The 22,987-nt window shown below is 38.0% G+C and overlaps 1 protein-coding gene across 3 annotated transcripts in view; it reads left to right on the forward strand.

Annotated features, from left to right (window-relative positions):
* The window catches only part of LOC124795984 (neurofibromin), a 489,110-nt gene that overhangs the window by 155,968 nt on the left and 310,155 nt on the right, over positions 1-22,987 (forward strand). For all 3 annotated transcript variants that reach the window (XM_047260068.1, XM_047260083.1, XM_047260076.1), the window contains 4 exons: positions 4,190-4,405; positions 4,976-5,092; positions 8,946-9,124; positions 17,860-18,071. In XM_047260068.1, the coding sequence (XP_047116024.1) occupies positions 4,190-4,405; positions 4,976-5,092; positions 8,946-9,124; positions 17,860-18,071 (724 nt within the window). The remainder of the gene's footprint in view (positions 1-4,189; positions 4,406-4,975; positions 5,093-8,945; positions 9,125-17,859; positions 18,072-22,987) is intronic.

Genomic DNA, 22,987 nt, shown 5'->3' on the forward strand with positions numbered 1-22,987 from the left:
TTTACCTAGTTGATCCTCTGCTGCCTTCAATATTTCATCTCTGAAAGCTACCCATTCTTCTACTGTATTTCTTGCCACCATTCTTGTCAGTCATTCCCTAATGCATTCTCTGAAACCCTCCACTATCTCTAGTTCAGTCAGTTTATCCAGGTCCAATCTCCTTAAATTCCCACCTTTTTGCAGTTTCTTCAGTTTTAATCTGCAGTTCATGACCAAAAGATTGTGGTTAGAGTCCACATCTGCCCCTGGAAATGTGTTACAATTTAAAACCTGGTTCCTAAATCTCTGTCTTACCATTATATAATCTATCTGATACCTTCTGGTATCTCCAGGCTTCTTCCATGTATACAAGCATCTTTCATGATTCTTGAACCAAGTGTTAGCTATGATTAAGTTCTGCTCTGTGCAAGATTCTACCAGGCGGCTTCCTCTTTCATTTCTTACCCCCATTCTATATTCACCTACTACATTTCCTTCTCTTCCTTTTCCTACTGTCGAATTCCAGTCACCCATGAATATTAAATTTTCATCTCCCTTCACTATCTGAATAATTTCTTTTATCTCATCATACATTTCATCAATTTCTTCGTCATCTGCAGAGCTAGTTGGCATATAAACTTGTACTACTGTAGTAGGCGTGAGTTTCGTGTCTATCTTGGCCACAGTAATGCGTTCACTATGCTGTTTGTAGTAGCTTACCTGCACTCCTATTTTTTTTATTAATTATTAAACCTACTCCTGCATTACCCCTATTTGATTGTGCATTATGTAGTCAATATTTGTCATGTAATAGTTACTTTACTAATGTTAATGTGAAACCTGTGCTGTGGCATAGCCATGTTACTTTGGAGTATTACTACTGATCAAATACGGAGTAGAAGGAAAGAAGTCTTAATCTCAAAACAAGCTCATTGTTACATAAGATGCCAGTTATAGTTCACTGTCTCGGGACAGCCATACAAACTGTTGTATGAAAAAGTAAAATTACTTGTAGTTATTTCAGTTCGATGAAGAGAAGCTGGAAGCATGAGGGATCTGGGAGCAGCTTGAGAGAGTCAGTGGAACACTGTCTCCAGCCACTTCTTCCTGAGAATGACATTGCTACAGACAATGAATGGCACACTGACTTTCAAAATCAAATGCATATTGAATATCTTAACAATAATGTTGTACTTTCTTTTACAGAAGAAGAGGTAGCCTCAGAAATCTGCAAGATGTTGAAATCGGATTCCTCAGGACTTGACGACATTTATCCCGAGGTCTTGTAACATGCAGCTCCACAGATAGTGACTCCTTTAATATCCATTCTTAATGCCTCACTCGTACTAGGATGTATTACAGAGATCTAAACTGAGGTGAGGCACCTGTGTCACTGTTCACAGGCACACAGTGAGCTTCATGGCTTGCACCAAAGTCATTTTTGGATTCAGAAAGGGGAAGTCTATTGATCATGCATTATAGAGGATTATAAGAGTAGTAGATGGCACACCTAGACAATATGCTATGGCTACAATGGTGCAGATTGCAGAAGTGATGTTCACCGGATTAAGAGCTCTTGAAACACAAAATTCCTCTTCAGTAGTCTGGTGAACAAGTGCAGAAGACGAACTGTTGAGTGGCAGGTTGGACAGGTAAAGATAAACAAATATATCACCACAGGCTGTCCACAGGCTCCATCTGTGGGCCAGTTTTTTGAAGGAAGGAAGGAAGGAAGGAAGGAAGGAAGGAAGGAAGGAAGGAAGGAAGGAAGATTAGAGACAGAGTACAAACTATAAATGTTTCAAGCAAGGGGAAAGAAATCAGCCATGCCCTCTGATAGGCACCATCTAGGCACTTGCTTGGAGCAACTTAGGGAAATGAGGGAAAATCTAAATCTGGATGGTCGGATATGGATTTGAACAATCGTCCTCCCAAATGTGAATCAAGTGCGCCAACTACAGCCACCACACGTGGTCCAATGAACCCTTGCTAGCTGTAGTGGATGGGGAAGGTGACATAGGCAGCAGCATCAGTTATGCAGATGACTTTCCAGTAGTTGCCTCAGAAGACTCGTGGGCAAAGCCGGAGCCAAAAAACAACAAATGCTCCATCACTGAAGCAGCAATGGTGCATTAATGATAAAATCAGAGATTGTCAACAAGGCAAACTTTTTTCACCTGTAGACTGTCTAACTAAAAGTGACTTAAGTGAAGTTAGGATTTACGTAAATAAAAAAAAAAGAGATTTCTCAGCTATCATCAGTAAAGTCATTGAGAAACTGTGCAAAATAATGCATAAGCTAGCCCATGTTGTAACTGTGAGTTATAAATTACTGTTGTCAGCAGTGATACTGTATCATTATACCATCGTTGTTGTCATTATTGAAATCACAGCAAGTGTGCGGGTCCAGTAGCTGCATTATCAACATGGGAAAACACACCTAAGACATATGTGGTGAAGTGTTCTAAGATGTTTGGGAGCATTTAGTGCAACACCAATAGAAGCATTTTTAGTAATTCTGGGAATATATTTCATTGATATAATTGCCAGATTCAGGTCTGCATGCTATTTGTTTCAGAAGGAGAACACTGAATATGTGAGGCAAATCATTGGGAAACAAATCATGAATAAAGTGCAACTTAAGTCCTGGATAACTGGTATGTGCTAGGAGAACTAGTACATGTGAGAGGTATTGGGATAATACAGACACTGTCTGTTATATTTATCAGTTTTTCACTGACATCTGAGAAAGGAAGTAACTGCAGTATATGGACCTAAGTTCATGATCCAGTTCATAAAAGGATGTAAGCTGTATCCTGTAAATATGGAAATAATAGGACAGATGCGAATGTGGAGAGAGCAGTACATCTGATCATACTGTATTACAGTGTTTTCTAAATGGAGATATCAGAGGTAACATCACTGTAGGTGTGGACCTTCAACTTGGCATTAAAAATCCCTGATCCCTGGACAGCTAAAAATAACATTATTTAACAAATATCCCACAGGTATCGTGTAAGGTTTAAGGCACAAAAAATTATAAGCAGCTGACATGCAAAACATAACAAAGAATACTGTAGTCACATTTTCACATAACAATAAGAACAATTATTGTTGCCTAATATAATAAACACACTTATTGAATACTGCTGTTGTAGATAGACATTTTTGGTATGCAGTAAGTCATGTGTGGTTCATGCTGTGAACCATGTAACTAAACCCCTGGCAATGCACAAGACATGGTAGCAGTGAGTCCACAAAAGTGTAGGGCTTTATCTAAAAAATAGAGGTTGTTAAGAGGCACAGTGGGTGCTGTGACGAGTTTTACCAAGACCAGCATGGATCCAGTGTAAAATAGAGTGCATTTTATAATTAATTTTAAGAACTGGTGAAGGTTATATATACATTATATTTGAGGTATAATTCTTCAGATTTATCTTTTTTCCCTCTGTTTATTTTTCCTTTATTATTATTATTAGAATCACCCAAAGCTCAAAAAAATCATGAACTTCTAAACATAATACCATATATATATAAAAACAAAGATGAGGTGACTTACCGAACAAAAGCACTGGCAGGTTGATAGACACACAAACAAACACAAACATACACACAAAATTCAAGCTTTCGCAACAAACTGTTGCCTCATCAGGAAAGAGGGAAGGAGAGGGGAAGATGAAAGGAAGTGGGTTTTAAGGGAGAGGGTAAGGAGTCATTCCAATCCCGGGAGCGGAAAGACTTACCTTAGGGGGAAAAAAGGACAAGTATACACTCGCACACACGCACATATCCATCCACACATACAGCTTGTGTCTGTATGTGTGGATGGATATGTGCGTGTGTGCGAGTGTATACCTGTCCTTTTTTCCCCCTAAGGTAAGTCTTTCCGCTCCCGGGATTGGAATGACTCCTTACCCTCTCCCTTAAAACCCACTTCCTTTCGTCTTCCCCTCTCCTTCCCTCTTTCCTGATGAGGCAACAGTTTGTTGCGAAAGCTTGAATTTTGTGTGTATGTTTGTGTTTGTTTGTGTGTCTATCGACCTGCCAGCGCTTTTGTTCGGTAAGTCACCTCATCTTTGTTTTTATATATAATTTTTCCCACGTGGAATGTTTCCTTCCATTATATTAATACCATATATACATATATAACACATTATAACAAAAAAATGAAATGAAGTGCTTATTATCAAACTATAATATTTGTTTACAGGTATGTGCGACATTTAGATATGACTGTTCATGCTATTCACATAAAAACGAAGCTTTGTCAACTAGTAGAAGCAATGATGAAACGTCGAGATGACTTAGCATTTCGACAGGAAATGAAATTCCGAAATAAACTTGTGGAGTATCTAACTGATTGGGTTATGGGAACATCTCACCAGATAGCACCACCAGGTTCTGGTGATGTCACAGTTATTACGAGGTAATAACATAAAATAACTGACTGGCATATAATTTAGTAATTAAATAAATAAACAGATTGAGAGAAGTCCTGCGAGTAAAATCTATTAATGAATTCACCTTAAACATAATACAGATTGTGTATTTGTAAGTTTCATGTGGTTATTATGTTTAACGTGATGAAATTATGGTGCACATGTTGTCAGTAATGTATAAAACTTTTTATTATAATGCCTAGATAGCTACTCTTTCTTGATATAAAGCAATCAGTTTCAACTACACTTCGTAGGCAGCTTCAATAGTAACTTGTCAGTTCACTAAATTGTAACTTCCCTACTCAAGATGCGCTTTAGTGATCTGACAAGTTACAGCAGTTAAAACCATACGGCTTGAAGATGATTTGAAAGAGTGTTTGAAACAAGTCACCTTTTTCAAAGAAAGTGCTGCAATCTAGACTGTAATAGGAAGGTTATGTTATGTTTTCACATTCCGTATTATTCTTGTGACTTATCTGTATATACAGTTAAAAACATACATTCTTGCTATAAGTTTTTAAGAAACTATATTTATTTCTTATCCTTCTTTTTGATAGAGATCTTGACCAAGCATGTATGGAAGCAGTGGCAGCATTACTTCGTGGCTTACCTCTTCAGCCAGAAGAATCAGACAGAGGTGATTTAATGGAAGCCAAAAGTCAACTGTTTCTTAAGTAAGTAAATTACTAGTCTTGGATATGGAAATAGATGTAAAGATGTTATGATTATGACTTAAAGCAGCAGAACATTTGGATGAAAATACTGGAACTAACTACTGATTTAAAAATTAGAGACAGACAACCACCCACTTGGCAAAGAGCAGAAAGTGATGCCGTGGCAGATGCCCACTTCAAAGATCACAAAACTGCATTGACTCTCAGTAGGAGAAGGGAGATGTGCAAGAAAGGGAGAGAGTAAGAGAAGTATTGTTATACAGTAGAGAGGTAGCCAGTAGTGGCAAAATGTGGATAAATTCTGGCAGCAGTCAGAAAATTGGGATGGCATAATCTTAGAGAGATAAGGTGGGGACAGCAATAAAATGTTGGAATGGTTGAGAAATATCATGGAAAACAATGAGAAGAAAGTGGTTGCCAGAAGAGGAAGAGGACTGATTCATATTTGAGTCAGTGTGATTGTGAAATGGAGGATCTGTCAATAGGACAGTTGTGCCGTGTGCAGTGCAAGGGAACTGAGAGGGAGAGGATCAGGGGGGGGGGGGGGGGGGCACACAAATAGCTTTGGTGTTGAAACAGTGGAATTCATATGTGTTACACTGCCCAAAATTTTCAACAATCAGGAGCTTTTCAGTTGGCCGCAGGCTGCAGTAACCATTCATGTGGATAGACCAACACACAGTCATCAAATGCACTCTGAACACTGCAAAGCAATTGCAGCACAGCTACTAGACTATGTGGCTTCTTTCATTCAACACTCTGTTTTTGACTGGATTGGAAATGCATGCAGCTACACATACATAGGAGATGGGGGCTGAGCATGCTGGACAAGTCATGCAACTCATGAAGTGCAGGATTGAAAGCAAGTGTGGCTTAGGATTTGCCTAAGCTCAGAGTGCAATTGAAAATCTTTTTAGTTGGGAGGAGGGGAAGGGGATTGAATTACAATATCCCTATCTTAGAGCACAACAATGGGATATCTGTTTACAGAATAACTGCATGGAGACACTATGGCAATGTTGTCAGTGTATTCAGATTATGTGTGTTTGCTGCTATAGATACAGTGATTGCAGGTGCTAAGGTTCTGAAAACTATATATGATAGACTTGCTTATTCAATAATAGCATAACATAGCCTTTCCTGTAACACTAATCAGAGAAAAATGTAGAAGAGGCTAATCAAAAAAATGAAAAGAGTACCAATATGATCGATCAGCCACCCAACTTATATTCAACCAACAAAATGTATTTTCAGTGACCTGTGTTTACATTCTAGAAATAGCCCCTTCAGAAGGAAAAAATCGCCTAGAAATTTTTCGTGTAAGTGGGAAAATACACATCATTAGCCTTCAAAAAGGCAAACATTCATCTGGTGAGCCAAAGACTCAACAGAAATCAAAATGGGGTTATATATGTCGGCAGCGTATCCTTCATCAAATTACCCCTATTGACACACTTCTTATGTCCTATATATTGTACATCTGCACATTATTAGATGTGTGAATCAAATAAACAAAAAAGATATAGGAGGAACTTTTTTTGTGTGAGGTGATGACAGCTGACAGTGTCTAAATACTGGTGGTGATCGGTGTGTTTCATATGACAGAGATTTCTATGAGGGTTGGAACTTACATAGTGGCAACTATTTATTCACAACCAATACAAAAGAGTTACATGTTTGCACCTGTTACTGTCCTTCAAAGTAGTCATCAGTGTAGAACCTGCTGCCAGCAATGTGGATGGTGTAGTATACCGTTAGCAGAGCCTGTTCTGTTGATGGTGCGAATGGAGCGATCTACTGCCTGTCTGATCTCTGGAACAGTTCTGAAGCGTGAATGCTACGAAGTGGTTCCTTCATCTTTGGAATCAAATCAAAGTCACAAGAACTTAAGTCTGGGGAGTATGGTGGGTGGTACAGTACTTCCCAGTCCCATCAACCAAACAGGACAGCCACAGCTTGCGCTGTACGCGCCTGCGCATTGTCATGCAAAATGATGGGTGGGTTGCACAGAAAGTGTCACCACTTCTTTCACAAAGCTGGTCGCAGGTGATGCTGCAAAAACGAACAGTATTATTGTGCATTGACGGTCTGCCGTGGAGGAACATAATGCATTAGAATAACATCATTACAGTCATACACGAGAATCACCTTAACTTTAGACTGCTCCATTCGCACCATCAACAGAACAGGCTCTGCTAACGGTATACTACACCTTCCACATCGCTGACAACAGGTTCTGTACAACACTGGTGACTACTTTGAAGGACAGTAACGGGTGCAAACATGTAACTCTTTTGTATTGGTTGTGATTAAATAGTTGCCACTATTTAAGTTCCAACCCTCATATTAAGCCATCAGAAAGGTTGAGAATAACATTCAAGGTGGTAGCTTATTATGTTGAGAAGGACCATGTTAAGCAAATCTGAGAGTACGTGTTGAAGTTTTGATGAAGGAGACGGTGTCCTTGCCATAGGTCCATATCGTGAAAATGCTATCAAGGAATGTGAAGCAGAATAGGTATTTAATTTGCAGGGTAAACTGTAAGGGTTCCTCTAGGTGACCCATGAACAGGTTAGCATAGGAAAATGCCATGTTTGTACCATTGCAACTATACAGTTTCATTTATAAAGTTGCCTTCAGAGGAGAAATAATTATTGACCAGAATTTGATTGGCCAAGCACATTCGGCTGGAGTGAGGATACGCATATTTCTGGACATTTCAAAGACTGCTCTTGAAATATTACAGGTTTTTCTTAAAAAAAGAATGCAGTTTATGTCGGATTTTGACTGATTCTGCCTTCTATATGAATTTCCTGTCTCCTCTTGAATGAGATTTTAATCTCTTTAGTTAACCATGGCTTACTTGTTTTTTAATGGGCTTTTCAGATATCTTTTTAGGAAAGTTACTTTCAAATATTGACAGCATTTTGCTATGTAGTATATCAATTTCACATTAGCATCTCTTTCTGCATATGCCTCATCTATCTCTTTGAACTTATTCTTAAAACATTGTACCCTGTTCTCATTAATGAGTATCATTGCTTTGTATGAACATGCCTTAGAGATGTAAGATGCTGCATTGTTTATTTCTATTAATTGTGCTTCATGGTCAGGTAGTCCATTAACAATTTGATACACGTTAATTGCTTCAGGTGAGCATTGTCTACAAAAATGTTTTTGAGTAGGGTCCTGCTAATCTTTTAAGAAATCTACATTGAAGTCCACACAAACTACTTACTGTTTCTTCTTGTGTACCAGGAATCTCAATAATGCATCTAGATTTGTCATAAATAGTTGGAAGTTTCCTAGAAGGGATCAGTAGACTGTTACAACTACAAAAATGACTGGGCAAGGTAATTCAAAGATCAGAGGAAGACAAGGATGTACAATTTTTAATAGGACTGTACCTATTAGAGCACTGTTGTATTCGAACCAGGGTTCAGATTGTAGAGAGATTTACCTTCACCTAAATTTAAGGCCATACTGTGTAAATGCATAAACTCGTTTCAGCATTTTCTGGTTTTAATATCTCTTTTTGTGAGGGTAAAAACTGATTGATTTTGTGGCCTCATTAAGGAAGCTGTATAGTGAGTTACTTTACGTATTGTGTTTACAAATACAAAATGTATTATATAATGCTTTGTGGATGACACATTTCAGTATTAACACGTATAGTCTGTTTGATTCCATATAGTTGCCTTTATTTACTTAGAAGCTGGAAGTAATTCAGCTCAAATTGGCAAATGCTAAGGCTGTATATAAATTTTAAAATTAGGATTAAAGGTTTTCCAGACTTAGTGAAATGGAGATACCATTGTGACATCTTTTAATTAATGTTCATCTATGATTCCAGGTACTTTACTCTATTCATGAATCTTTTGAATGACTGTACTGATGCTCAGGATGTAGAAAAAGAGGTGTCAAGACAAAGGGTAACAGCAGGAAAAATAAGTACACTCCGTAATGCAACAATTCAGGCTATGTCTAATCTCCTTTCAGCTAACATAGACAGTGGACTAATGCACTCGATTGGTAATCCATTTCTTATTACTATTATGAATATAATGCACTAAAAATTTTGTATGAATATGGATAATAGTGGTATAAGTGTGTTTGTATTCTGTCCAAATTCCCAATACTACAAACAGAGACATTTAAAATGGAAAACAATGCTCCTAGTTTTTGGAACTATAGAATTACGCAATTAAGGAACAATAATGGCAATTCACTCTTAATCTACAGTTACTGTGACCAGCCACAAGTTATCAGTCTCCCACAAGCAAGCCTCTAAGTTAGAAGCAGTGTTTTCTATTTTCTAATTGAAAATACTGGTAGTTCCACTTACTGAACGTAAGTGCTGCCTAGTAATTCCATTTCTTTGTAATTTTAATAATTAGCTTACTAGAATTTTCTATTTTATACGGTTTATATTTTGTCTTTCAAAGTAATAAAATTCTGAATAATTTAATGCAGTTCTTTAGTTTGTGTTCACACTGTGTGCCGGGCCGAGACATGTCTGGCCAGGTCAGGATATGCGTAGATATCAAACCTGTTTTTAGTTTGTGTTCACACAATGTGCTGGGCCGAGACATGTCTGGCCAGGTCAGGACACGCGTAGATATCAAACCTGTTGTTTTGTATTCCGGTGTTCACACTGGCATCCAGGCTACACCAGCACAGTGAGAGCCACCATGCTGGCAAGGCAAGAGCCAACCCACACTGTGCCAGCAACATCCAAAATGTTTAATATTCGCGGCATGAGCCAGTGGGCCATGCAAGCTGGTGGAGCTACACTTCAGCTTCTGCAGTAAACATATCGAATGTCTCCATCTGTTTGTATAAGAAGAAGCACAGCCACTGTTTTGTCAAGAAAAACATTTCATGTTTTATTTAAATTTATTTAAAGGACAAATTTCTTAACATTTCAGCATCAGAGCAGTTACAGGTATAAGCTATATATCAAAATGCTCTCTCCTTTATGTGCTATTATTTATTATAAAGCTTACTGTGATATCTTGAATTGATTATAATATATTAGTATAGTCCATGTTACATGAACCACTGTGTGTAGTATTCTGGCGTAAATCATCTCTTCTTGTATGTCTATGCACATGATGAACCATCACCCCCCCCCTCCCTCTCTCTCTCTCTCTCTCTCTCTCTCACACACACACACACACACACACACACACACACACTTGCATTTAAATTGTTATGTGTTGCACGGGGAGGGGGAAGCATCACTACCAGATGGCAATGTATTGGAAAGTACAGCATCTCTTAGAAAAATGAAGGAAGTAGTGGGCAAAAAGCTGAAGAAGATGTTTTTATAACTCGAAAAGGACAAATTAGCTATGATTAAATCTCACCAAGTCGTCACCCAAAAGATGATACTTACCGCTTCCTGATGAGTCTCAGGAATGCAATAAACTGTCTTCCTCTTCAGAGGCGAATTTTTGTAAAACTTAGATGTTAGGGGTTGTGTGTAATGAATTAGAGGCAGTGAGATCAGTACAGTGCTCTCCTCCAAAACAGTGACTGTGCACTGCTTCAACTTAGTTTATTATTATAGACTGTTTTGCTTCTGGTGCTATGTTGTTGTTGTTATGGTCTTCAGTCCTGAGACTGGTTTGATGCAGCTCTCCACGCTACTCTATCCTGTGCAAGCTTCTTCGTCTCCCAGTACCTACTGCAACCTACATCCTTCTGAATCTGCTTAGTGTATTCATCTCTTGGTCTCCCTCTACGATTTTTACCCTCCACGCTGCCCTCCAATACTAAATTGGTGATCCCTCGATGTCTCATAACATGTCCTAGTAACCGGTCCCTTCTTTTCGTCAAGTTGTGCCACATATTCCTCTTCTCCCCAATTCTATTCAATACCTCCTCATTAGTTATGTGATCTACCCATCTAATCTTCAGCATCCTTCTGTAGCACCACATTTCGAAAGCTTCTATTCTCTTCTTGTCCAAACTATTTATCGTCCATGTTTCACTTCCATACATGGCTACACTCCATACAAATACTTTCAGAAACGACTTCCTGACACTTGAATCTATACTCGATGTTAACAAATTTCTCTTCGTCAGAAACGCTTTCCTTGCCATTGCCAGTCTACATTTTATATCCTCTCTACTTCGACCATCATTACTTATTTTGCTCCCCAAATAGCAAAACTCCTTTACTACTTTAAGCGTCTCATTTCCTAATCTAATTCCCTCAGCATGACCCGACTTAATTCGACTACATTCCATTATCCTCGTTTTGCTTTTGTTGATGTTCATCTTATACCCTCGTGCTATACTCCTATGAAAATACGTGCTATACTCCTATGAAAATACATTCTGTTTTGAAATTTTTATCTTGAATGTTCTTCACTTGATACTGCAATGTATTATTACTCATTTTGCAATACGAATAAAAGTTTTTCAGGGACATTTCTTAGTTCTTCATGTAAGGAGAAAACTCTCTCAAATATCAATCGATATTCATGGTATAACTCTGAACCACGTATTTCTTATGTGCTTCAAAATTCGATGAGTCACAATAATGTGAAAACAAAACCAACAAAGCAATAAAACAGACAGTGACACACAAATCTCATCCCCTAAATTGGTTTGAACTGCATGAGGATTCAACACATCAGTCATTACTAATTCATTTACCTACCCTGCAGTGTTTGGGGCTACAGTGAACACACACAGTTCCCTTTCATATAAATTAGAAAAATCGAAATGGAAGCTGAATGGGTTGCTAAAAGATACCTTTCTATCACAGCAACCCATTTTAGTTACAGTCGTGGTTACAGATTTTGAGCTAGACATGTAGAAACTTACAAAAAGTATAATGTACACTAAAATAGTTTTTGACTTAAGTGTGAGTGATGAATTTCTAATTGAAGGAGACAGATAATCTCCCACTTTTGAAACAAAATCAGGATAGTGATATATTTGCTTTTGATTGTTCTGTAATGTATTTATTCAGTTGTGTTTATATATGAATTGTGATTAACTGGCTCAAATGCTACAGGAGGAAAGAACTTGCATTATTGTACCTTGCCATAAACACCAACTTGTGTTCTGACACCATGAGTGTCTTACCGAGTGAGCATAAGTGTTTTTTTTTATGTCAAATTGTCTGTCAGATGTCAATTTTTAGATTTGTTTATACTGACTGTGACCTGTGTTACTAGTTGTTTTGAGATAGTTTTAGGTAACTGCCCACAGCAAATAGTGTCCAGAGTACAGCAATTTTGACATTAAATTAAGTGATTTTGTCTTGCAGGCAATGCTTGTGCGTATTCATAAACTAGTCTTTTCTGTGCCTCATTTGGCCTAGCACCTTTAAGAGTACCAGAAGATGTCAGCATGAGTATTACATTATAATTCTCTGTAAGACTGACAGTGAACGTTGTTCTATAGAAAACAAGGAAACCGAAGCCAGTACACAAGTCTTTATGACAATCTCTCAAAAATATTTTACTGTAGTCCTTAAGCTGTCTGATACTACAGGAAATTTTGTGACTTAGCTATAGTCATGTATCTATGAGTATATTTGCATTAGAAATTAATTACTTGTGAAAATTCAGGTTAGAAGGAAAACTGAGTCTTCATTCATTTTTAAAATTATGTCATAAGTGATGAAAAGAAAGCAATGGCCAGACATGACATATATTTCTTTTAAAACAATTACTATAATTATCACAAAATGCACAGAAAAAGGGCTTTAATATCAGATAAGGAGTTGTAGTAGACATTTTCAATTCCTATAGCTGGAACAACAAAGAAGAAATCTGTGTTAATGGACCAGATCTGAATCGATTTTATTTTGCTGATGACATGGTTGTACTGTTTGCCTCTAGTGCCTGTAAAATTCGTCATTGAATGAAAGAATGAGCTTGAAAGTAGGGCAGAAAATCAATTATAATAAGATTAAAATAATGTACAATGAGTACATCAAAAGGAAGGTGGTACATGTTAACAATAAAGTCATAGAACCAGATGATGGCTTCTTTTTTTTTTTTTTTTTTATTAGAGCAGTTGAAGACAACAACGGGACAAACAGCAAAAGAAATAAACAAACGGATAAAATGTCCTGATGTGCTTTTTGTAAACCAAATAGAGTTTTCAAAGCTAAGTTTCTGATGTACCTAAAAAAGAAAGATTGTAATCAATCATACAATGAAGGCTTTCACGACTGGATGTTACTGTTGTTGATAATTCTTCCGGGTTATATGGCCGTGGTCCATGGAATTCTTCTATTCCTAACGTTTCGTCCAATACTACGTTGGACATCTTCAGAGGTATGGCTGGTCCTGCTGAACATTGAGAAAATCGAAGGTCTAACCTTGGCTCCTGAAGACATTCTGGTCAGTTTTGATATTGTATCTCTGTTTACTACGATTTTGGTCAGTGAAGTTATGGTCTACATAACGGAAGTTTTCTCTGAAGATTTGACCGCTCTGTTTAGACACTGTCTCACATCTAGCCAGTTTCAGTGGGATGAGGAGTTTTATGAACAAGTGGATGGTGTTGCCATGGGTAACCCGTTGAGCCCTGTGATTGCCAATTTTTACATGGAGAAATTTGAACAATTAGCATTGTTGTTGGTATCGTTATGTAGATGACACATTCGTGGTTTGGACACACGGTAAAAAAGTCTTAGATGAATTTTTTGATTATCTTAATAGCATAAACCCTAAAATTCAGTTTACCATCGAAGTGGAAAAAGACAAGGCTATTTTGTTTCTCGATGTGTTAGTCATGAGACAGACCGATGGCAGTCTAAAATGTAAAGTGTTTCGGAAGAGCACACATACTGATAGATACTTACATAAGAACTCCAATCATCACCCACAACAAAAAAGAGGTGTAATCAAAAGTTTAATGGACAGGGCAAAACGGATTTGTACGCTGGAACATCTGGATACGGAACTGAATCATCTGAAACAGGCCTTCGAAAAGAATGGGCACTCAAACAAAGAAATTAATAGAGTTTTAAGACCTAATTACAGCAGACCAAAGGACAAGGATGGTACACAGCAATGGAAGAACACGGTGTCTTTACCTTTCATTAGTAAGGTTACAGATCGAATCGGCAAAATTTTGCTGAAACATAAAGTGAAACTGGTATTCAAACCTACCAGAAAAATAGGACAAGTACTTCGTTCTGTTAAAGATAGAAGGCCACATTTATCATCTTGCGGTGTGTATAAACTTCCGTGTACTTGTGGCAATTTTTACATGGAGAAATTTGAACAATTAGCATTGTTGTTGGTATCGTTATGTAGATGACACATTCGTGGTTTGGACACACGGTAAAAAAGTCTTAGATGAATTTTTTGATTATCTTAATAGCATAAACCCTAAAATTCAGTTTACCATCGAAGTGGAAAAAGACAAGGCTATTTTGTTTCTCGATGTGTTAGTCATGAGACAGACCGATGGCAGTCTAAAATGTAAAGTGTTTCGGAAGAGCACACATACTGATAGATACTTACATAAGAACTCCAATCATCACCCACAACAAAAAAGAGGTGTAATCAAAAGTTTAATGGACAGGGCAAAACGGATTTGTACGCTGGAACATCTGGATACGGAACTGAATCATCTGAAACAGGCCTTCGAAAAGAATGGGCACTCAAACAAAGAAATTAATAGAGTTTTAAGACCTAATTACAGCAGACCAAAGGACAAGGATGGTACACAGCAATGGAAGAAAACGGTGTCTTTACCTTTCATTAGTAAGGTTACAGATCGAATCGGCAAAATTTTGCTGAAACATAAAGTGAAACTGGTATTCAAACCTACCAGAAAAATAGGACAAGTACTTCGTTCTGTTAAAGATAGAAGGCCACATTTATCATCTTGCGGTGTGTATAAACTTCCGTGTACTTGTGGCAAGGTCTATATTGGTACTACGAAAAGAAGTGTGAATACGATGGTAAAGGAGCATAAAAGTCTTTGCTGACTGGGAAAAATAGATAAATCGGCCGTTGCGGTTTGCACTTCAGTCAGGTGACCATGTAGTTAAGTTTTCTGAAACTACAGTTTTAAGTGCTTCCACGAACTATTATCCACGACTGTATAGGGAGGCTATTGAAATTTATAAACATGAAAATAATTTTAATAGAAAAGAAGAGGCCTTGAAATTAAACGAGATATGGACAGTGGTGTTACAGAATCGATAAGTGATTTTTATCTATGACGGACTATTATCGATAGTTACATTTTATCTTTGACTAGTTTTCTCTCTGCTACTATGTGCAAGCTAGACCACGCCCACTTTCCTTGGTATTTAGGCCGCTCTCCGATGCCTGACTCGTCAGTCGGCAGGACTCAGCAGGACCAGCCATACCTCTGAAGATGCCCAACGTAGTATTGGACGAAATGTTAGGAATAGAAGAATTCCATGGACCATGACCATATAACCCGGAAGAATTATCAACAGTTGTAATCAATGTTTTTTATGGTAGTGAAACATAGACTTCTAATGTAAAAACCATTTAAAAGTTGCTCAGTTAGCAGTGGTGGGAATATCAATAATAAGAATTGCTGGGAGAGGATTGGAACAAAATACATTGGAAGACATAATAGTGACTGTATTGAAAATGAAATGGATGTTTGGTTGAAGGGGGAGAGGGTGTGGAATGTATGAGGTCAATGGATTGTACACACATCAAAAAAAGTTTTGCATCACCCCAGTTTCCAGAACTCCCGAAGATAGGCATTGACTGTGGATATTGTATCACAGACACAGTCCCTTTGACTGTCAGAGATGTCACTAAACCTGCCCAAAGATGTAAACAACCATGCATGAGCAGTGCCTATTAGACAGAGGGAGTCTGACAGCCGATCAGTTCCAGTCATTCCACCAGGATGGAGGTACACAGTTCATGTTGTCTGTAGTTCAACCATGCCTAGACGGTCAATACTACAGTTTGATTGTGTCTGCATTGTTGCTTTGTGCCAGGAAGGATTCTCAACGAGGGAAATATCCAGGAGTCTCGGAGTGAAGCAAAGCGATGTTGTTCGGACATTCAGAGACATGAACTGTTGATGACATGCCTTGCTCAGGCCGCCCAAGGGCTATTACTGCAGCGGATGACTGCTGCCTATGGATTATGGCTCAGAGAAAGCCTGACAGCAATGCCACCACGATGAATAATGCTTTTTGTGCGACTACAGGACATCATGTTATGACTCAAACTGTGCACATTAGCCTGCATGATGCGCAGCTTCGCCCCAAAATTCTGTGGTGAGGTCCCTCTTTGCAACCACAACACCATGCAGTGCGGTACAGATGGGCCCAACAACATGCCGAATGGACCACCCAGAATTGGCATCACGCTCTCTTCACTGATGAGTGTCACATATGCCTTCAACCAGACAAATGTTGGAGATGTAGTTGGAGGCAACTTGCTCAGGCTGAACGCCTTAGACATACTGTCCCGTAAGTCAGCAAGGTGGAGGTTCCCTGCTGTTTTGGGGTGGCATTATATGGGGCCGACGTACGCCATTGGTGATCATGGAAGGTGCCATAATGGCTGTGAGGTATGTGAATGCCATCCTCCAACCGATAGTGCAACCATATCGGCAGCATATTGGCAAGGCATTCGTCTTCATGGATGACAATTCGCATCCCCATCATCCACATGTTGTGAATGGCTTCCTTCAGGATAATGAAATTGCTCTACTAGAGTGGCCAGCATGTTCTCCAGACATGAACCATATCAAACATGCCTGGGATAGATTGAAAAGGGCTGTTTATGGACAACGTGACTCACCAAGCACTCTGAGGGATGTATGCTGAATCGCCATTGAGAAGTGGGACAATGTGGACCAACAGAGCCTTGATGAACTTGTGGATAGTATGCCACGACGAATACAGGCATGCATCAATGCAAGAGGACGTGCTACTGGGTATTAGAGGTACTGGTGTGTACAGCAGTCTGGACCACCACCTCTGGAGGTTTCGCTGTATGGTGGTACAACATGCAATGTATGGTTTTCATGACCAATAAAAAGGGTGGAAATGATGTTTATGTTCATCTCTATTCCAATTTTCTGTACAGGTTCCAGAACTCTTGGAAACAAGGTGATGCAAAACTTTTTTTGATGTGTGTATATGGACTAAGAAAGTTCTTCACTGTATTCCAAGACACCAAGACTTGAATTAATGAAAGGTGGGTAGGTTACATGCAGGAGCTATGTGCATACACGTAGCTAAGACTGTAATGTATGGAAAAGTCTAGAAGAGGCCTTTATAGCAATATATGAAAATGTTAGAAATGGAAGCAAAAAGTACTGGTTGCCAAACAAAAACAATTGTACTGTAGGAAACAGTAAAAAAAATATTCTGTTTGCATATATTTTACTATGTTTATAAGAATTCTTAAGAATTAAAGCTTCAAAATTATTTTTCCCTTGTGACAATTTTTTGTTAATTATGTGTATGATATGATAGTTGCTTATGTTGCACTTCTGAATCATGTGACATTCAAAATAGAATTTCTTCAAATTTTTGTTGATGTATTTTATCCATTACATGTCTCTTTTAATCCCAGAATGGAGTTACGTTTTTTTCACCACTCCCCAATACCTAAACACCTATACACTTCCTTTTAGTTCTATGCATTCTTCTTTTGGATCTGCCAGTTCATGTCTTAACTGATAAGAGCTCCTGTCTCACCTTTTATAAAGCTTTCTATCAATTGTCATTGAGGAGCCGTGTTTTTATTTATACCTATTTAATTTCACCTGCATAGATCTAGGCTACAACCGTGATTTACAAACAAGAGCAGCTTTTATGGAAGTTCTAACTAAAATTCTTCAACAAGGAACAGAGTTTGACACTTTGGCAGAAACAGTTTTGGCAGACCGATTTGAACAGTTGGTGCAGTTGGTTACTATGATTAGTGACAAAGGTGAACTTCCAATTGCTATGGCTCTTGCCAATGTTGTCACCACATCACAGATGGCAAGTATAATTCAGTATATGTATTTTAACAGTTGTTAGTAGTGCATTTTATGCAGTTGATGTACTGTAACTTCAAGTCTCTGTTCAAAGGAAGTTTTAGTGCTTTCATTATACCTGATTATTACTTTTAGTTAGATTTAGCTTTACGCATTTGTTTTATTGAATTCACATGTTCAGCTAGAAGAAAACTTGTCCCTTACTCCGTATACTGGTTTTCATTTGATAGATAATATTTTTAAAGATGTGAAGCAGAATGAGAAAACGGTTGGGTAAGTGTGTGAAGCAACTCATGAAATTCATGGTTTAGCAGGAAAACTGAAGATTATATCCAGAGCTGTTGCAGTGAAGGAAAAATCAATCAAAATCCTGGCTAGGACAAAGTACAGATGTTCTTTACTTCATGTTTACCTTGAGCTAAAGCTTGGCATGGCTTTAGCTTCCTTCAGCATCTATGTATATATAAATTCTCTTTCATAAAATTATGAATAGGACAACGACGTGAGCCCAAGTACCTCAGTCAGGAAGAACACTACCAACTATAGGTTTCTATTAACATTAATTTCTACAACCCAATCAATAGTGTACAGTTGATAGTGCATAGTGAACTACCATCATATATCCCCTCCAACACTTCTTCATCCACATAAGGTGCCTGCTAAGAATGGTTTCCAGTGGGTCCCATTTCATATCCCAGTGTAGCGCACAGTTTTAGTTTAGTGAAACGTTTATGAAGCATAAATGTTTGTTAGATAATGGAAATACAATATACTTTCAATTATTTGGGGTAAGGTGGGGGAGAAGATGCACACATAATCGAAAAACATGAATAAGCAAAACGTTTTCAAACATGTATTTCAAACATGTATGCATGGTGGCCAACAACTGCATACATGACTTGGCGCAGTCATCTTCCACTGCTGGTCTGGCTTAGAGTCCGCCTGTGCCCCCAGTGGCCAACAACCACAGTCCCCATGTGTGCAATGTGTGCCCTCTCTCTCTCTCTCTCTTTATGATGCATTTGTAATCCGCAGAGCAGATAATCCACACACAAATAACCGGAAATACACTGTACCCTGATCCAAGTCTTAATCAAATTCCAGGGAAATGAGTTTCTCTCTCAGTTTGTCTGTCTGTCTGTCTCTCTTTCTCTTTATGATGCGTGTATAATGTGCAAACCAGATAATCCACACATGAATAATAGGGAATCCACTGTACTTTGATCCAAGTCTTAATCAACATGCCAGGGAGATGAGTTGATTAAAGTTGAAATAGAATGCGTCTAAATTCATTTTCAAGTTAGATATCGCAAGTGATGTTTCTCTGTGGCCAAGATTGTTAATTCTCTGTGTTACTTTGCCAGGAGACAAAAGCTTTGAATTCTGAAGGGCTAAGTGATGAGGTGGTGGGAATATCCTGATCACCAGACTAAGTTTTAATGTCCTAGATTAAATCCTAAACCACTCCACAATTTCACATTGAGTGAAGGTATTCCTCACTGTTCATGGTAATCTGCCCATTGGATGTGGATGTGAAGCTCGGTGGCCCTTTTGGTGCCAAACCAGTGCAGTGAACTATGTCTCAGGACTTGGTTTTTTCCTCTCCCTTTCTTGCATTCCATACTCATTCATACCAACTCAAAACATGATTAATCTGTTCATTCTATCTCCCATTCCTCAGTCCATGTGTCCTATGGTACATACTGTGATCCATGCATCTAACAGGACAAGCTCTCAATGCTCTGCTTCACCCAAAACCAACCCTGAACTCAGGATAATGTACTTTTTCAGTCCCTCTTCTATTTTATGTATCCATTTACTTTTTAATACTTCCTTTATATAACAATAATTATTTGGTAAAATTGAAATTCAACCCACCTCTCCTACTGCAATTAGGAAAATAATAATTTCGCTCAAAAGTAACCACTCACATGGAATTGATGGCATTTCCAACGGAGTACTAAAGGCTTGTTCCCAACAGATAAGTAGGATTCTCAGCCACATATGTAGTAGCTCACTGAAACAGGGCATTTTCCCAGATGCACTGAAATACTCTATTGTTAAACCATTGCATAGAAAAGGGGATAGGTCTGATGCTAACAACTACCGCCCAATCTCACGTCTGACAGTTTTATTCAAAATTCTTGAAAAAGTAATGTATTCAAGAGTAGCAACACATATTTGTAACAATGAAATACTAACAAAATGTCAGTTTGATTTCTAGAAAGGCTTTTCAACACAAAACGCTATATATGCTTTCACTGATCAAATAGTAAACACAATGAATAACCGAACATCACCAATTGGGATATTTTGTGATCTCTCAAAGGCTTTTGACTGTGTGAATCATGAAATTCTTTTAGATAAGCTTAAGTATTGTGGTATGAGTGGGACAGTGCACAAATAGTTTAATTCATATTTTACTGGAAGAATGCATAAGGTTGAAATTAACAGTACAAATAGTCCACAAAAGTCAGCAGAGTCCTATAACTGGGGAGGCATCTAAATGGAGTCCCACAGGGTTCAGTCTTGGGTCCCTTATTGTTCTTAATATATATATTAATGACTTGCCACTCTGTATTCACGAAGATGCAAAGCCAGTTATTTTTGCTGATGATACAAGTATAGTAATCACACCCAACAAACAATAATCAGCTGAGAAAATTGTAAATAATGTCTTTCAGAAAATTATTAAGTGGTTCTCTGCAAATGGACTCTTGTTAACTTTTGAGAAAAGACAGTATATACAATTCTGTACAGTAAATGGCATAACACCATTGATAAATATAGACTACGAACAGAAGTCCGTTGCTGAGGCAGAATATTCAAAATTTCTTGGTGTGTGCATTGGTGAGAAATTGAATTGGAAGAAACACACAGATGATCTGCTGAAATGGTTAGCTTCAGGTACTTATGCTATTAGGGTTATTGCAAATTTTGGTGAGAAACATATCAGTAAATTAAGCTACTATGCCTATTTTCATTCACTGCTTTCATGTGGCATCATATTTTGGGGTAGTTCCTCATTAAGAGAAAAAGTATTCATTGCAAAAAAGCTGGAGCGCCCCCAAGCCCACCTAGCAGACATTTATTTAAGGACATCAGGATGTTCGGAGTAACTTCACAATACATATATTCACTTATGAAATTTGTTATTAATAACCCATCGCAGTTCAAAAATAACAGCTAAGTGCATAGCTACAACACTAGAAGAAAGGATGATCGTCACTATTCTGGGTTAAATATGACTTTGGCACAGAAAGTGATGAATTATGCTGCCACAAAAATCTTTGGTCATATGCCAAATAGCATTAAAAGTCTGACAGATAGTCAACCAACATTTAAAAACAAATTAGAAGAATTTCTGAATGACAACTCCTACACAATAGTTGGAAAAAAAAAAAAATATTTTGTGTAAAGAGAACTTATGTTAAAGTGACACATTCCACATCATTACAAAATGTCATATTCATGATCTATGGAACAAGTATGTATATATGTATGTATGTATGTGCGACTGTCTTTACTCAGTGGAGCGTCTTCACTTCTTTTAGTACAAATGGTTGTTTTTGTTTCTGTCTCACTTTCATTCTGTTTGTATAGTGACTGATTTCAACAGTAAGTTTTTTTGCACCCTTCACATGCAAAGAGTTTCTGCTTCAATTCTTAAGAAATGTTTTTGTGATAGATGCCTTTTGTTTTATCTCATTTAATTAATATTGTGTGTGTCTCCCACATTTTTATGCTCTTAGTGATCTTAAATCCAAGTTTCTGCATTAAAATGCTTATTCATTTCTTTAAATATTATATAATAATCTCTAGATAAACACATTTTGTGTGAATTAAAAACACTTCCTTCATAAATATTATTTTTATGAACAAAGATAGAAATAAAAATAATTACATGTGTGAATGCTGCACATGCACACACTGGACAGGATATCTGTTTTGTTTTTACACACCAATATGTCATTTTTCTATTTCCACAGAATTCCTTACATTCATTAATATTGCAATTTTTCATGCTTTATGGTTATTTGCAGACATTCTTGAGTTGTCAGGTTTAGTCTTGGATACTGTAGTCTTCCTTGCATGATATTTCAGTGACATGACTCATTGCCTTCATCAGGTGCTGCCCGAGACTAGTCGTTGGATGGAGTGTGTCCATAATTTGTACTCTCTGTCTTCATGCTCTCTCTGTGGTTTATTCCCACAGGCACTGTCCTCAAGTGTCCATGCTGTCCAATGCTCTGCCTGTGGTCTACTCCTGCAGCCTTCACACACCGTCTGTGGTCCTCTGCTGCAAGTGTCGCCCTCAGGTGTCTGCATCATGTAATGTTCTGAATGTAATTTATGCCTGCAGGCACAAACCTTGAATATTCTTTTTTCGGTCCAAACTATCAGGTCGCTTTCTGTTTGCGGTTTGTTGTCATTTGGGTTATCCATGGACAATTTGTTTCCAGGCCAGTCCACCTGGCAGGATGCTTGAGGCTTCTGTGCTGATGAGATTTGCATTTGTTGTGTTTTTAAAAGATACAGTGCAGGACGGCAAGCTTTACTCAGCTAATAGCCTTTGTCCCAATTGATTAGGTTTTCTATTAGTCAAATGTCAATGGACTCCCACACAATGCTGTCCCAATTTCTGGCCATTTGGGTCAGCATTCTCGTATCCTCATAGCTCATGGAATGATCAAGTTCCAAGCAGTGTTTGATGGCTGACTTGGTTACTTGTTGCAAATGTGTGTGGCAGTGTTGATTTTGGCATCTGGTGTCAACAGTTCTTGTAGTTTGTCCAATATATGACATGCCACATTGGCACTTATACTATACATTCTTGGCTTTCATAAACCAAGGTCATCTGTATCATTCCACAGTAGTGCTGTGATCATGGCTGGAGGACAGAACACATACATGAGTTGT

The sequence above is a fragment of the Schistocerca piceifrons genome, chromosome 1 (genome assembly GCF_021461385.2).
Source record: "Schistocerca piceifrons isolate TAMUIC-IGC-003096 chromosome 1, iqSchPice1.1, whole genome shotgun sequence".
NCBI lineage: Eukaryota > Metazoa > Arthropoda > Insecta > Orthoptera > Acrididae > Schistocerca > Schistocerca piceifrons.